The sequence below is a fragment of the Urocitellus parryii genome, chromosome 4 (genome assembly GCF_045843805.1).
Source record: "Urocitellus parryii isolate mUroPar1 chromosome 4, mUroPar1.hap1, whole genome shotgun sequence".
Classification (NCBI taxonomy): Eukaryota; Metazoa; Chordata; class Mammalia; order Rodentia; family Sciuridae; genus Urocitellus; species Urocitellus parryii.
This window is the reverse complement of record NC_135534.1, coordinates 33320342-33337243: the sequence shown is the minus strand read 5'-3', so window position 1 is coordinate 33337243 and position 16902 is coordinate 33320342. Positions and strand designations below refer to the sequence as shown.

General features: G+C 45.5%; 1 protein-coding gene across 1 annotated transcript; it reads left to right on the top strand.

The window, feature by feature from the left end:
* Positions 1 to 2618: 2618 nt before the first annotated feature.
* Positions 2619 to 16279, top strand: Rcn1 (reticulocalbin 1). The gene is made up of 6 exons (XM_026404484.2): positions 2619 to 2997; positions 7877 to 8070; positions 9015 to 9193; positions 10895 to 10955; positions 14055 to 14254; positions 15132 to 16279. The coding sequence occupies exons 1-6, from the start codon at positions 2744 to 2746 to the stop codon at positions 15237 to 15239; spliced, it is 996 nt and encodes a 331-aa protein (XP_026260269.2). The 5' UTR covers positions 2619 to 2743; the 3' UTR covers positions 15240 to 16279.
* The last annotated feature ends 623 nt before the right edge of the window (positions 16280 to 16902 follow it).

Below are 16902 nucleotides of genomic sequence, written 5' to 3'. Positions count from 1 at the left end.
GCAGATAAGTCCATTAATTCACCTATTTAGAACTTGCTTTTCCTTTCCTTTGATTCAATTCTGTGCTACATGTCATTCCTCCTGCTTTGGGTTCCTTTGCTTGATCAAGAATGGAGGTTAACCTAAGGAATTATTATGCACTTAATTAGTCTCCCCATACAGGCACAAGGGAGAAATGAAAGCAATTTTTAAAATGAAAGAAAGCAATTGCATAGTGCAATGCCTTGACTACTTTGTGTCCTCACATTTTCTGATCCCTTGGTTGAGAGGACTTTTTAAACTCTCATGAGAGAGGGAAGAGTTGAAAATAAGAAGAAAGAATGAAAATAAGCCCAGAGGAAATTATGTAAATGCTTCTGGATTCACAGCAGTGCTGGAATTCTCTGCTAATTCCGACAGGAGCCAAGACTACCTCTGGAACACTCTGTTGGAATCCACTAGTGTTTGGCAGGAAGCCAACTGTAAAAAGGTCAAAGGATGTGCCGTTCTCATTCCTGAGAGTCTGGATCAATCCCATCAACACAGGCCAGCCCGTGGCAAGAGCTGTACATAAGCAAAGTCTGTTACCAGTCTCTACTCACTTCCCATTCCCTTCCTAACCCTCTGCTTTTTCGAATTCTGTCCCTTCCTGTGGCTCCTCTGAATCTTCCTCACTCCCTCAACAATCCAGATCCTGAATGCCAGATGAGCACAGAGGGTATTAAGCCACTTATCTCAGGATGTTTGCATTTTAGTAAGGAGCTCTTGCCCACCCAACATACTTCTCCTTTGCTAGAAATCCAAGTCTCTAAACAACTGGCAGTGGGGCACGTGTCTGGTCTCAGACAGTACATTTGATCCCATGAAAAGTCAGCTGAGGTGGGGTAAGGCACCAAGGACTGGATCCCCAGGTCTCACTGCCAGCTGGAGGGATGTACAAGGTCACAAAAGCATTACCTCAAACTCACTGTTCTCTGCCAGCTCACATAGGATCTTACCATCCTCTTTGCTTATCCTGCACATTTCAGTCTCAGTAGAGATGTCCTTTCCTCAAGAGACTTTCCCTGATAGATCCCCAAGTCTGGGTCCTGTCCCTCTGAAGTAACCCTCTGGAACAGAATGTCCCTGAGCATTTGTCATGCTGATTTGCAATCCAAGAATGGTTGGGAAACCAATACCTGGAACAACCTTGACATTTAAGCAGGCACTCAACTTATTGAAAGAATGAATGAACATCTATCTGATCACACACAGTACAGCTATAGCTCTGCAGAATACCTGCTGCATCCAGTCCAGGCTGTAGTGGGTCCACAGTAATTACTGTTAATTGATTGAAAGAGATCTTCATAAGAAAGGTACTTGCATCTATGCTTTTATTGATAAGCCCTCACATCCTTGTTGCAAGACTAAAAGCACAGCCCAGTGACCTTTCTTAGAACACGAGGAAGGTTGGGAGGTATATAAAACAGGATGGAGGACATTTCTGGGAGTACGGCTCTCCAGGGCTTATTTCTTCAACCATGGTTTTAGTTTTCTAGAGATCTTTAACCTGAGGCTTGTGGGTGGGCTTCAGAAGATCCATTAATCCTCTGACTTTTAATCACACCCCATGCCAATACTGGTGTGTGTGTGTGTGTGTGTGTATTCTGAAAAATGCCCATGGATTTCAATGAGTTTTAAAAGGCTGATTTTAAAAGAATGATCGCTCTAGACCTACACTGTCCAATATAATAGCCAATATGATAGTGATGGCTATGTGACACATATAATAATTTATATTAAAATGAAAATTGCAGTGCGTCAGCTACATTAGCTCCATGTCAAGTTCTCAAGAGCCACCACATATAGAAGAGCCCAGGCGGAGAACATTCATCATTGCAGAAAATTCTATGGGAGTTTCTCAGATTGTTATCATTACAGATAGTACAGATACGAGTTGATTCGTGTAACCCTTTGTGAAATGAATTGCCTACATTTAGAAATAAAAATATAAAAACTTGAAATTCCTATTGCTTTTGGAAAGCGGGACTATCTGCCAGCACCGGACTCCATTCCCCCAGGCCGCTGGAATGCCCCGGGCTGCATTCAGTTGGGTCACGCTGAAGTTATCCGGTGGCCCTCCTCCAGTTTGCGACCCCCCCTCTCCCAGGGGGACCACACCCACTTGGCCTCCCTACAGTCTCTAACTAAACTCCAAATTTTGCTAAATGGAGTTGTGTTGGGCTTAAGAGCACAGGATCTGCTGTGGGCGCTGGGCTGCGGCTGGGGTTCGGGCTCCCATTTGGATGTTGGTGGCGGGGCGGGGGCAGCGGGTGCTTCCCTACACTTCTCCGGAACGGCAGGACCAGGAGGAATCTTATCCTGAACATCTGTTGCTTGACAAAGAACTTCCCGGTCTTCCCGCGAGCCCTCCAGTCCCCAGCCCGGTTCGCCTGGGCCCGCCCCTCGCGACGAGAGGCGGGGAGGGGCCGAGGCGAAACCCGAGCCCGGTGCCCACCACCCCGGCTGGCGACGTGGCTCGGCGGCCCCGGCCTCCCCCGGCTGCTCAGCGGCCAATGGGCGCGTGAGCCCGGACGCCCGAAGCCGCCCGCGCGAGGTCGGGGCGCGCCCCTCGGCGGGGCCCGGGGCGGGCTCTGGCTGCGGCGCCCGCCGTCCCTCCCCCCGGCGGTCCCAGCCCCGCCGCTGCTCTGCGAGCCCCTACAGCCCATCCGCCGCTCGCGTCGCCCGCTCCTGCCTCCCTCGCGGCCGCCCTCTCCTCCGAACCATGGCGCGCCGTGGCCGCTGCCGCCTCCTGGGGCTCGCCCTGGGGCTGCTGCTGGCGCTAGCGCTGGCGCCGCGGGCGCTGCGGGCCAAGCCCACGGTGCGCAAGGAGCGCGTGGTGAGGCCCGACTCGGAGCTGGGCGAGCGGCCGCCCGAGGACAACCAGAGTTTCCAGTACGACCACGAGGCCTTCCTGGGCAAAGAGGACTCCAAGACCTTCGATCAGCTCACCCCAGACGAGAGCAAGGAGAGGCTGGGGTGAGGCCGCGGCCCGGGCCGCGCTGGGGGTGACACAGGTGCTCGCGGGACCACTGGGCGGGAGCCACGCGGGACCTCAGCGGCAAAGCGAAAGCGAAATAGCGCGCGTGGTTCCGAGCGTCCGGGCCAGCCCCCTCCAAGGCGCGGCGCCCGCAAAGTTGCCTGCTGGCGCTGGGACCTCGAGGTGGAGATCGCTGCCACGCCCCGGCCGGGTGGCTTCCCGCGGGGAGGCGAGAACGTGGCAGTGGCCGCGGAGCCAGGATCGAGAGAATCCGCCCCCCCCCCCCCCCCCCCGGTTCTGTTGCATCAGAAGGGAGGGGAGAGTGTGTACAAAAGAAGTTTATCTACAGTGGCCTTTTAATGAGTTCTACCCCACAGGCTCAGGCTCTTTCTTACATCCCCGCCCCCAAACCGGGAGTGAGGGGGGGTCTGAGACACTTGCTAAGTAGGTCTCAAGGATGAACCAAATGGTTAAAGATGAAGGGGCAGGCTATTTGTGGGGCTTGATTCTTGGCCTGTGACTCTGGCTGGGTGTTATTGCCTGATGCTCAATTGTCCCATAAATCTGGTGTAGGGGTATAAAAATACCGTTGTCAAGAGAGGGGAATTGGGGATAAGAGATGGGGGGGTGAGGGGCACGCACAACTAGAAACTGGCCCCCTGATTTCTATTTCCAGCAGATATCCCGAAGACACCTCATGCTTTGGCAACTGTTTGTTAGGGGCAAAACGCTGGAGAGTGGCCCGTGGTGGTAGATTGTGAACTTATTCGTGGAATCAGAAACCAAAGCTGAGAAACAAAACTTTGATAGATCTCAGGGCACCCTTCCCTGGTCCCCCAGAGAAGACACTAGGCATTGTGCAGAATTATCTGGAAATCCTTCCACAGAGGGACCAACAGCCAGCATGGGTCCAGATGGAGGCAGGGTTGGGGAAGGACGTAGACTGCTTACTGGGCAGCAGGCTTCCAGAACCTGGCTCCTGGGGTGGAGGATCTTCTGTGTTCTGCTGTAATAAAAAGAACACAGCCATCCCTGTGCTCTTGGGGCCACCAAAGGCCAATGTGTGTAGTTAGACTATGAGGATAAATGATACCTATTGTGAGGTGCACCATCTGCCTGTTGTGATAAAAAAGACCTTTGAACTTCAAAGTCACCTCCAAACAAGTACCTTTTATTTGGCAGAGAAGTACTTTCTCTTCTTGTTTAGGACTTAACAATAGGGGCCATTGATTAAATTCAGTCTATTGTATTGCTTTGAGGCACTTGGAGACTGATTTATTCTGGGCCCCTGAGTGGCAACTATTCTGCATTGTTGCTGGAGAGGAAGGAGGGGGAGGAATGGGAGTAACTTTTTGTCCTACAGCTGCGTTTATTACCTTCATTATGTGGTCAGCCTAATGGCTAGAGCAAGTACTGGTGGAGTTGGCTGGGTTTGATCTTTGTGTGAAAACCTTGACTTCATTCATTTATTCATACCACAAACATTGGAATGGCTATTGTGTACCAGGCACCACATTTGATATCTGGCCTGCCACCTTGTGTTGTAGGCATCAGCGTGCTTATAATTAGGACAGGCAGGTGCTGTACCTAATCACTGTGATGGTGGCATGTAAAAACCATAGCAAGCCCTTCAAGGAGAAGGAGCCCTAAGATTTCAGGTTGGAGAGAGGGACTTGGTGACTTGGAGCTGTTGGTGATCAGAGCCTGTGGATGACTCAGAAGTTGTCAGGCATTCTTGAAGAGAGAACAGCCCATTTTTAGAGGGTTTGACCTCTCTTCTAGCCACAAGGGATGTTAGGTCCCTAAAGGGACAGAGGAGAAGGGGGTAGTAGAGGAGGGAAACCAAGGGCAGAGTGGGAGGGACTTCAGTGTGGTGGAGATTAAATGTCCGTGAAATGCCCGAGAATCACTAAAACTGTTAGGAAAAGACAGAGGCACGATGGGGATGCCTCAGGCAGGGAGAGGGAAGGAATGCCTGAATCTGGGAGAGGGTGGATCCTGACACGTGTGGCTTCTCTTGCTTTTGACTCAATGTGGGGGAGAGGTGGGAGGAGAGACCAAGGAGGACTTCTGGATCTCTGGCCTGAGCCACCAGCTGGGTAGTATGTGGGTGGAGCTTTTGGAAATTAGGGAGTAGTTCCCTGCAAGTCTGGGCTGCTGAGGGAGGACTGGCTGGATCTAGGCAGCTTTTTCCCCACTACCAGACCATCAGTTCTAAAACAGAAACCATTCTAAAGCCTCTAGAGACACCTAGGTCAGAGGGCTGCAAAGTGGGGACTCATATAGGCTGGATGCAGTTTTAAAAGTGCCTTATGTAATCGTAGGGGAACAAATTGTAAATTACTTGCTGCTTTTAAAATCTGACTGATTTCACATACAGACCCCAATTTTTAAAAATATTTTTTAGTTGTTTGTGAACCTTTATTTTATTTATTTGTATATGGTGCTGAGAATCGAACCCAGTGCCTCACACATGCTAGGCAAGCTCTCTACCACTGAGCCACAACCCCAGCCCAGACCCCCAATTTTTTTAAACACTCAATTGGGCAACCTTTCTTGACAACTATTAGGGAATCTCCCAGTTGCCATAGGGCCTCCTACTGGCTTTGCTCATTTTTGCTACTTGCTGAGTGTCTATGGGGTTTTTCCATTGACCTGGACCTAGATTAGTGTCTTTGGAGAGGAAAGGCACACCTCCTCTCCTTTGTTCCTCACAACATTCCTTGTGAAGTAAGTGTTCCAGCTTATAGATGGGAAAACAGAGGCTCAGAGCATCAAGTCATTTGCTCAAGATCTCAAGTAATGGGGCCAAAGCCAGAATATGGATCCAGGTGTTCTGATTAAAGCATTCAGCTTTCTCTACATCAAATCTGCCTTTCCCAGTATCTCACTCTTTGAGATTTTTTTTTCAAGAGCAAGGTCAAGCTCTTATTTATTTTTCTAACAAATAGTTATTGAGCTCCTCCTAGGTTCAGGCTAAGCTATGTCCTGGAGGTTCATTTGGTGTAAATTGAATGTACCCTTTTCTCAAAGGAAGGCTGTATGATCTGATGTCCTTAGGTTTTTGTTGGCCTGAGATTCAGCTCCTTAGTGGGTAGCCAATGGGCAGGTCACCACTGTGTTTCCAGGTTTGGAGCAGTGCCTGGCACACAGTAGATGGGATTAACACTGCACAGTGCTGAAAATCTTCTGCTGTGTCTGGGGGGAAGCCTGAAGATGCTTAAGGCTTGAGAGCTGTTAACATTGAGAAAGAAGGAACACCATAGGGGTGCTAGTAGAATTTGAACCTTTCGTTACCTTCCTGAGGAAGAAGAGCTTGACCAAGCTCCCTGGGTTCAGGGAGGAGATGGTGACTTTGAATATTTACTCCACCCCTGCTCCCCACACTCATACCCTGTCTCCTATCGTTATTAGTTATAGGAGATCAAACCATCAAGCTGCACTAATAAAGAGCTAAGGAATTCATTTCCCTTCTTTTGTGGGGATGGTGCTGGGGATTGAACTCAGGGGCACCTACTTTGTATTTTATTTAGAGACTCTCACTAGGTTGCTTAGTACCTTGCTTTTGCTGAGGCTGGCTTTGAACTCACATCCTCCTGCCTCAGCCTCCCAAGCCACTGGGATCACAGGCTGCATCACCATGCCTAGCTCATATCTCATTTTTAATTAATCAAAGATCAACTCCAATCAGAACTTTTGTTGACAAGAAAATTTTACCACTGAAGTTAATTCTAGCCTCAAAAAGTCATAGTTGGCCAGTATGACCTCATCCCAGGTAAATGAAATTAGGGGTAAACTTTTGTAGACATTAAACATAGCTTAGGAATGTCTTTGAAGTTCCCTACAGAAATGGTGTTCCTAGCTTGGGACCATCTGGCTTAGAGATGGACACATGGCAAGTTTCCAACCTGAAGTTTGCTTTGGACTCGTGATTAGGATACCTCAATGGAGTCCAGTGGGAAATCACTGGAACCTGGGCCGGTTGTAGAGCTATGGAGACCTTCACCGAGAGAGGAGGGGGCTTAAGCTTCTGCAGCTGCTCAAGTTTCTGGAATAGGTTCCATGCCATGGAGGTTCTTTCATCTCTGATATTTTATGCTGTGTCCAATAAGATCTGATCACCTGCTTTAAGTTCCAAGTATTTGAGTCCAAGGTGGTAAGATAAAACACAAAAACCAGGGGCTGGGGATGTGGCTCAAGCGGTAGCGCGCTCGCCTGGCATGCGTGCACCTGGGTTCTATCCTCAGCACCACATACAAACAAGGATGTTGTGTCCGCCGAGAACTAAAAAATAAATATTAAAATTCTCTCTCTCTCTCTCTCTCTCTTAAAAAAAAAAAACACAAAAAACCCAAATTGCTTACTTTTATGATTTACGTTGAATTTTCAAAAAAAAAATTTTTTTTTGGCCTTGGACCTGGAGCCCCCCCCAAAATGAGTCCTTATCCTGGTTGTACCAGATACTATCTGTGTGATCTTGAAAAATTATTGCATTTCTCTGGGCCTCAGTTTTGTTACTCTAAAATTAGGGAGTTGGAATACTCCAGGAAGGACAGATAAATTTGATCTTCCAGGTCAACTCCAACCAGTTGGTAGTGGCCGTCCCAGAGCATTCTGAAGTCATATCTAGGATTGTCAGGACAGAGGGGCATGGTCCCTTAGTAATGTCTGTAATAGGCAGCAGTCGAGGTATGGGAGAAGGGCATATCATTCTTGAAAGGATACATGTTAGCACTTTTTCCAACACTACTAGATCACGGATTCTATTTCAGTAATTTATGTGTTTTTAAATTGTGCAAGTGTTTGATCTTTCACTGGAACAAGATCACACACACCTTTATAATAATCTTGTGGATTTTTTTTTTCCTTTTATTACAGGAAGATTGTTGATCGAATTGACAGTGATGGGGATGGCTTTGTCACCACCGAGGAGCTGAAAAGTTGGATCAAACGGGTGCAGAAAAGATACATCTATGATAATGTTGCTAAAGTCTGGAAGGATTATGATAGAGACAAAGACGATAAAATTTCCTGGGAAGAATACAAACAAGCCACCTATGGATACTACCTCGGTAAGAGGTGCTGTAGGAGACAGCACCCAGCTGGGGTCCAGGGAACAAGCTTCTTGAGGGGGATTTTCTTCTCTCTCATCATGCCTACCCATTTTGGGAGGTGGCATACCCTCCTAAATAGAATCTGTTGAGAACAATCTGCTACTAGGAATGGACTGAGTTGCTTACTTTGAAGTCCTTTGTGGATTTGTAGGGGAAGGTGTGAAGGACCACTAAATCCACTAGGTTGCTGCCGTACTTGGACCTGCATCTCAGAGATGCACACAGATAAGAAAGCAGAAAGAAAATATATCTGTGGTATAGTTTCAAACTGTTGGTAAATTTTAGGTAACAAGAATGGAGTGTTGTGGAGCAGTTGGAGACAGGGAGATGGTTTTCGGGAGGGTGGTTTGGTATCCAGGTCTTGAAGAATGGATTTATATTTGGAGAGAGAGAGAGACCTGCAGGGAAGGTGGGGGGCGGCAGAGAATAGTGCATTCAGTAAAATTTGGATTTAAGACAAACTAGATCAAAGGAGTAATGAGGCAAGAGTGTGGTGCATAGTGCCAGGGTGCAAACCCTCTTGTTGCCTGGTAGAGACAGCAAGGAGACAAGCCTAAAGAGAACCAGGGACACACAGGTGCTCAGACTCAGGAGATACTGAAAGCCAGGCAGAGGCATTTAGACAAGACAGGGAACCAGGGAGCCTATGTACATTTTAGATCAAAGAATGTATTGATGAAAGCAGAGTTCTGCAAAAAGAAGTACAGTATTGTACCTTCTAAAGCTTATGCCCTTAACCACTTGCTCTGTTGACCCTAATAAGCCATTAGGGCCTCTATGAAGGGATGACTTGAAGGGACAGATACTAGAGGCATTCTGAAATAAAATGTTTTAAAGAACTCAGTAGGTCAGGACCTTTTGTCCAATGTGTAATGTTTGGCTTTTCTGCATACATCCTGTAGGAAATCCCACAGAGTTCCAAGATAGTTCCGATCATCACACCTTCAAAAAGATGCTGCCACGTGATGAGAGAAGGTTCAAGGCTGCAGACCTCGATGGGGACCTGACAGCTACTCGAGAGGAGTTCACTGCCTTTCTACATCCTGAGGAGTTTGAGCATATGAAGGAAATTGTGGTGTTGGTGAGATCAATGAGGAGCCTGGGCTAAGAAAAGACCCAGGAAAATGCTGCCCTTCATCTTGTCCCTTCATCCACAGAGAGACATTTTTTTTTAGCCTAAAGAATTGGAAAAGGAATCTGAAGTTGAATGTGTTGAATGCCTATGTACCCAGGGAGTTAGTGCAAGCTAGCCGCTGTAACAAATAGCACCCAAACAAAATCATTTAACATGATCAAAGCTTGTTTCTTACAAAGTCCTGTACAGATGGTCCCAGCCAGATTCATCTCCTGGGCAGTTCCCCTCTAAACACCATCAGGTACCCAGACTATTTCCATCTTGAGCTCTGCCATCTTGTGGCTTCAAGGTCATCCTAGTAACAACCAGGTGGGAGACGAAGGAAAGAAAAGGAATAAAGAGAATGTATAGATGGTCTTTACTTTTCTGGCCCCGAAAAAAGACACATCCCTTCCATTTATGTTGCAGTGACCCCTTCTAGATATGAGGAGACTGGAAGAGAGAGTGTAGACATGTGCCTAGGAAGAGCAGATGGGTTTAGGGAGCAACTGGCTCGTGTCCACCTGTTTTTTAGCTTTGAGGGACTTAGAAAAAGATTTTGAGATGAAATACACTGGATTGTTAAAAACTTATGGACTTAAGGTGGAATGGTGGTTTATAATGATGCTACTCTTAAAGATGGGTCTTTGGAGGATAAAGGGATCAGACGCTAGGGTTTGAGTGATGAGTGTCTTGTAAGGCCTTTTAGTTATCACTTTCCAGTGTTGTTTGGGGTCCCAGGTGCCCATTTCCCACAACAATTAAATAAATGCCATCACCTGCTTCCTGGGTAGATGTCCTGAGCCAGTTTCAATTGCTTTGATGCTAAGAAATAGGTGCCTTCTTTCAAAGAGAAGCCTTTGTTCAGAAGCAGCTCTGGATTGTTTTAGTCATCCAGGTGACATCCAGGGAGGGGTCCACTCCTGCCTCATGCTCCAGCTCATGCTCAGGACACCCAGGACCCTCAGGACTGGGTCAGGGCTTCAAGAACTATTTCTCTCTCCCAATATCTGTTTAGTGATAACTAATTTTCCAGAGGACAGTGATGATGGAATTATCCACAAGTGGACTGATTACATGCCTTCCAGATTAGTGCTGTGTTCTCTGGTTGGCCGTTTTCTTTGACTTGGGATGTCTTTTGAGTTGCTGTGCCTATAGACAGTAAACTCATTTAATTACTGACCCTGGCAAAAGAACTAATTAGGAAGTCAAATATACCAATTCCAAAGTAGAATACATTCAAAAGTCAGATATACTTTTATTATTTAATTATTTGTGATTTCATATTTCTCTGATTATTCAGTGTTCCTGGTCCTGGTAGCTCTAGAATCTGTTTTTGTGATCATTCCATCCAGTGGTCTCACAGATCCCCCAGTGCTTGACTAGATGGTGAAGATTGGTTGGGTTGGCAGGGCTTCCTGATGGATTCCCAACACCTCTGGGCTTCTAGGGACATTTTTCTTTAGGGAAGGATTTTTGCTTTTAAAATTATGGGGAGGAGGAGTAGGGACAGAATCCATTGCCTCTTTTAACAGGTGAACTAGTGCCTGGGCAGGTAAAGGAATGAGCCTGGAATCACCAAGCATGAGGCCATGAAAGCTGGACATTAGAATTCTCAGCTCAGAGCACATGACCATCTTACATTGTATCTTGCCCTTTGCTTCCTAGGAAACTCTGGAGGACATCGACAAGAACGGGGATGGGTTTGTGGACCAGGATGAGTACATTGGTGAGTGCTGGCCTGGAGTTGCTCAGCTGTCCTCATGGGGCAACTTTCTTCCACCCACAGACATCTCTTAAAGCAGCAGCTGCAAGTCTAGTAGTGTCCTACTGGGACTTCCCAGTGGGGAGGGCCTTCCACCCCATTTGTCACATCAGCCCTAGTGGTGCTATGTCAGGGGATCATTATTTAGCCTTCCATCAGCCCAGCCTAGAATCCCTGAGCAGATGCAGCAATGGTCAGTAGAACTGTTTGTGTACCTGAGCTCTCTGCAGAAAGGTATCCTTTTCAGAGAATGAATCTTCTACCAAGTGTCCAGTTGCCCAATGACATAAGCAATTTGTGCCTCTCGTTTTCCATCCGGGGTTGTCCATACCTAGCACTGTGATCTAAAGACGTTCACTTAAGCAGTGTTGAGAAGTGCATTTTCAGGTCTCTGTGAGCACTGGCTGGCTGAAGCTTGAGTTCTCACTGGGGTCACACGCCACCATTGCTGGGTAGAGCCCTCCCTGGTAGCCCAGTGTCCCCCTGTCCCCCGAAGCATAAAGGAGCAGGCAACAAGGAAATGTGCATTTTGCTCCAGAAACTGCTGAGGCACGTGGCTCCAACTGCATACTGCCTTCTCATGACAGCTCTTGTGTTCCCATCCCAATTTTTTAAATCAAAGCTGGAAAATCAATTGATTTAAGTGCTGACCTATGAGAGAGGAATGCAATAATATAATTTTCATATACATATTTAATAGAGACAGTTAATTATCTTTGTATGTAAACCTAGAGTTGCCTTTACTCACTTGTTTTGTGGTTGCCTTATTTTGCCACCTCACATACAAAGACACGAACCTTTGGTAATGATGAGCAGAGTTTTTGATCATCGTTAGAAATTATATTTGGTTCTGAGAACTGAACAGTTGCCTGTCTGTCTTTGGTAACAGACAGGTAGCTCTCGCCACAGTAATTAAAGTGATCTTGGTGGTACTACCCTTTAGAAAAAAATGCTGATAGCTACCTCATCATGCAATCAGATGTGCCTTTCAGTTGCTGGGTACACGTGAGAGGGAAGTGTTCAGCGCCTTGGAGGTCTCACTGTGACAGTGGTGATAGAATTAGACTGACAGAAAAGGCAGACTGATAAAAAAGCAAACAATGTAGCACTTTTGATTAGCAGCCAGCGCTGTTCTGGGTCCTCCTGAACTCTGCATTGAAATGATGCAAGTCAGGGGCAGAACTCTGTGAGTGGCTCTGCCTAAAAGAAATGTTCCATTTTTTACACCAGGCAGAGAGGGAGGTAGGGGCATTGTATATGAAAATCGAATTTCGAGTGGCTTGCAGTCAGAAAGACCTGCTGTATTGACTTCTTTTCATTTCTGGGGCAGCCTCCTCTTCAGGCAGGGCTGAGTGGGAAACAGGTGATGGTGTGGTATAATGGAAAGGGCACTGGAATCAAGAGCACTGGCTTCTCCACTTAATAGCTTCACAACCCTGAGAGAGTCATGTAACTCTAAGACTCGGTTTCCCAGTCTGCAAAATGGGAAAACATGGCTTCCATCTTTGTAGGATTGATTGAAGTACAAATTAGCTAAGATGTGGGGCAGCCCTTTCTCAAAAACAATGAGTAAATATTAGGTGTGGGCTTGCCTTGTGGCTACCTTATAGCCAAAATTCACACCAAAAGCTTTCATTCCTTACCTGCTTTGTTTACCACCTGACAGTTTTTCCTATATTGAAATTTCATATTACAAAGAGTTTTTCTGTACCTTGAAACTTTATTACAAAGTTTTTCTATATTGAAACTTGATTATAAAGAGTTTTCCTTATATTGAGACTTTTTATTTATTTTATTTATTTATATATGTATTAGATGTTGATGGGCCTTTATTTTATTCATCTATTTTTATGCAGTGCTGAGAATGGAACCCAGCTTATTTTTTTTTTAATTTCATTTTTAGTTGTAGTTGGACACAATATATTTATTTATTTATTTTTATGTGGTGTTGGGGATCAAACCCAGGGCCTCGCCTATGCTAGGCAAGCACTCTACCGCTGAGCCACAACCCCAGCCCCTGGAACCCAGCTTATTACAATGAACTTTTCTCTACACTGAAACTGCATTACAGTGTTTCTTTTCTGTATTGCAACTTTTTAAAAAATGATGTTTCTAAACTGTGCTCCCATCAAAGACAAACTGCCCACAGTTCAGACTCTTTTCTAAAAACAAGCAATGTATAAATGTTTCTTTTTCTTGCTATTTTGGAAATGTGGGTAATGGTCTGTCTTATGGAATTGTTTTAAGGATGGAAAAAAAAGAAAGCCCTTTGGAAATGACATAAATGACAGTAGTTATAAGCACAGTGGTTAAGGCCATGGGTTGGAAGCAGAGCACCATGTTCCTGTGCAGCCTCAAGCTCAGACTAGCTGTGGTTTGCAGGGAGGCTATGCCTGTTTTCATCTGTAAATTGGAATCACCAACTATACCTAGTGTTCATATGGTTGTTAGGAAATCAAATGAAAGAAAAAGCATATAGAACACTTTCAGTTATCCTGACCAGTGTAGAAAATGCTCTGAGGTGGTCATTATTACAAGTTTTCACCTTTATGTACCAATTTGGGTTACAGAGGCTTTCACATAAACAACCCATTTGATCTTCCTAATAACCATGTGATTTGCCTATTATTATCTCCATTTTACAGACACGGCCCATGTGGATGTGTCTTTGCTGACAGTTCTTACAGACAAATTTAAGGCTCATTCACCGAAGTAATCTAATTCCAGTTACAGAACTAAGTCAAGAGTCAAGTTCACTTCCTGGATCCTAATCTCAGGTCTTCCTAGTCCACCAGGTGGCCTTCAGAGTGGATAAATCATTGCATTATTATCACCAAGAATCCTCCCACCATCTGCTTGAGTTAGGTCTGTTGATGGGGCTGGGGATGTGGCTCAGAGGTGGAGCGCTTGCCTAGTGTGCCTGAGGCCCCGGTTCCATCCCCAGCACCCCCAAACATAATGACACTAAGAGGTAGGCCTCTTGATAGGTCATCACCTTTCCAAAACCTTAAGGGGTCAAGTGTTTTGACTTCTCCCTTCCCTCTTGAACGCTTTCCCTTCTAGCCGATATGTTTTCTCATGAGGATAATGGCCCTGAGCCAGACTGGGTTTTGTCTGAACGGGAGCAGTTCAGTGACTTCCGGGATCTGAACAAGGATGGGAAGCTGGACAAAGACGAGATTCGCCACTGGATCCTCCCTCAGGATTATGACCATGCCCAGGCCGAGGCCAGGCACCTGGTATACGAGTCGGATAAGAACAAGGTAGTTCAAATGTTTGGGATCATTGATTCAAGGGTGACAGTTTACATAAGATTGCTTTGTTTGCCTCTGGTGATAGCATTGGCCCCTGTGGCCCTGTCATGCTGACTTCCTGTTCTTGCCCTGCAGTAGAGACCTGTAAACTTGAACCAGACCATGGTATCCCACGGTGAGCTCACTGGGCCCAGCCTCCTCTGGACAGCCAGCTGCGAGCCACAAACTCTCATTGAGTCACACCTTTTAGGATTGAAGAACCAGCAACTCAGATGTGGGCAGGGCAGGGAATTAAAGCAAAACATGCCTGCCCTAAGACAAGCTTATTCATCCATTCGTTCAGTTACCAAATGTTCATCAGGCTTCTGGGATATGCCAGGCACAGGGAAGCTTGTCCCACCCACAGCCCAGATACCCTCGGGCAGGCTCCCACTGCTGGTTCTAATGCCAGTACTTTATGATCTACTGATATCAAAATAAATAAATACAATTAATAAAAAGTCCTGCTCCATCCAACTTTGCTAGTTGCCCCGAATTCCCAGGTTATTCAAACAGGTCGTGCAGCTAGGCTATAAAAGGGAAGTGGAATTCTTCAGGGCCTGTTTGAACGTGCTTGCACTGTTTGTAGACATAAATGGATTCCAGCTTCTGATTTACTCAGGGACCTGCCTGATGTACTTTTGCACAGCTTTTATAGCAAGAGGATGTTACGGTTTGGAATTTTGAAGTGCAGTAATGGTAGATGAAAGAGGAACCCGGAAGCTTCTGAATTATTCAATGTAGCATTTAAGACATTGCAAATCAATGAACTAGCATGGTTTTCATGATGAACGGTAGACTCACAGTTACCACAGCTTCCCTGACAGCTCTTCCCTCTCTCCTGCAGGATGAGAAGCTAACTAAAGAGGAAATACTAGACAACTGGAACATGTTTGTTGGAAGCCAAGCTACCAATTATGGGGAAGATCTCACTAAAAATCATGATGAACTTTGAAGAGACACTCACTATAATGTGGCAGATTGTCATACGCTTTCATTTATTGTCTTGGGTGGTTGCTACAATTGTCTAATTTACAGTAGTTGTGTCCCCCCAGATGCAAGTTTATACCTCAGATTGGGGTACAAATGATTTTTTCACTCAAGATTTACTGGAAAATGGTCATCACTATTTTTTCAGTAAGATTTCTCTCAAAGCACATTACAATCTTGGCAAATTGCAATTCTGCATGGGGACACATTGCTACAACATGACTTTTTAAGTTTTTTTCCACTAAATTTAAATGAAACGGGAATAAAACTTGAAAAAAAAAACCCTATTATTCTTAAGGTTGGGTGGGAGGGGCATTATATGGAGTGACTGCTACATATTTTAACTATCAGGGTGGTTTTTTTTTTTTTTTTTGCCACTTCTAAAAAGTTGGAGAAGTAAAAATTCTGTTGAAGCTAGATAGTGGCATTGTCCCAGGTAGCCTTATTTCCGAGCAAGTCTAACATTTCAGATTCTTTCTTCCTTTTTACTCTGAGCTGTTACTGTAAGTGGTATATAAAACCTCTGTGCATTTTTATGTACAGACCTGCTAATGTGCACAATAAATCCATACTTTCTTTTTGTTTTTATATAAACTGAGAAGCAATCAAGAAAGATAATGTGAACAAGAAAGGAGTTTTAGAGGTAGGGAAAAGACAAATGTCAAGCATTTGAAGAACTATAGGAAAATGATAAACACTTTAAATATACTTGAGAAAATTTTCTTGACAAGCAAATGAGGTAGGTCTGATCTTTGAAATAGTGAATAGAAATACAGTCCGTTTCTTCAATGATCCTCAATTGGAATGAGGCCGTGGGATCACAAGAAAGCAAAATGTAGTGGAATTCATTAGTGAACATGAATCCCTCACCTCGGATCTGCCTCCAGGATTGTTGACACCGTGGGATTGGGACTGTGATGTTCCGAGCCATTGACTGAACTGGCAGAAATGATGACTACAAGTTGAAATTCCACCTTGTGAGTAGGAAATGAAATAAAGGATCCCGAGAGGATTTTCTACTGTGTCCTGTGTGTTTGACTTCACATAGACTGTTTGTGGCATCGTTATTCATACATAATTAAACAGTGCAGTGGGAGTCCATGGATAAGATTATAAAGCTTCTGGGTTTTTAAAACCCAGTGTCCAGAACATATCCATATTTGCTAATTTAATAAATCTGTACTTAAGAATATCCTTTCTCTATGCAGTTTGGGCATCTGCAGGTCATCTAAAGATATTTTTGAGACAGGTTTCAGTTAGAAAATCCAAGGCCTAAGAGGCCCTGGAGGATCGGGTCCCCACCTCCCTCCTCTGCATTATCTCCTTACCCTTTTCCTTTTACATCCCATCCCATATTCATATTGCAGCCCCACTGACTTTCTGGTTATCGAACACACCGGTGGCATTCCCAGGACAGGACCTTTACACCTGCTGCCTCCTTAGATTCAGATCACCCATCTCTCATGCTCAGGAAATGAGTGTAATACCATCTCAGTGAGGCCTTCTCAGTGTCTCCACTACTTGAAGTAGTCCTCACTTGAGTCCCTAGCTCATTCCCTGTTTTATTCTTGTTAGGCATTAACATTTGTATTTTGTTTGCCAGGGCCGTTGCCCAAATTTCAGCCACA

What these genes read in the sequence shown, in the direction of transcription:
- Rcn1 (XM_026404484.2), top strand. Translation starts at nt 2,744, where the DNA reads ATGGCGCGCCGTGGCCGCTGCCGCCTCCTGGGGCTCGCCCTGGGGCTG. An exon ending in GAGAGCAAGGAGAGGCTGGG is followed by an intron (nt 2,998 to 7,876) that starts GTGAGGCCGCGG and finishes CTTTTATTACAG; the next exon opens with GAAGATTGTTGATCGAATTG. An exon ending in TGAAGGAAATTGTGGTGTTG is followed by an intron (nt 9,194 to 10,894) that starts GTGAGATCAATG and finishes TTTGCTTCCTAG; the next exon opens with GAAACTCTGGAGGACATCGA.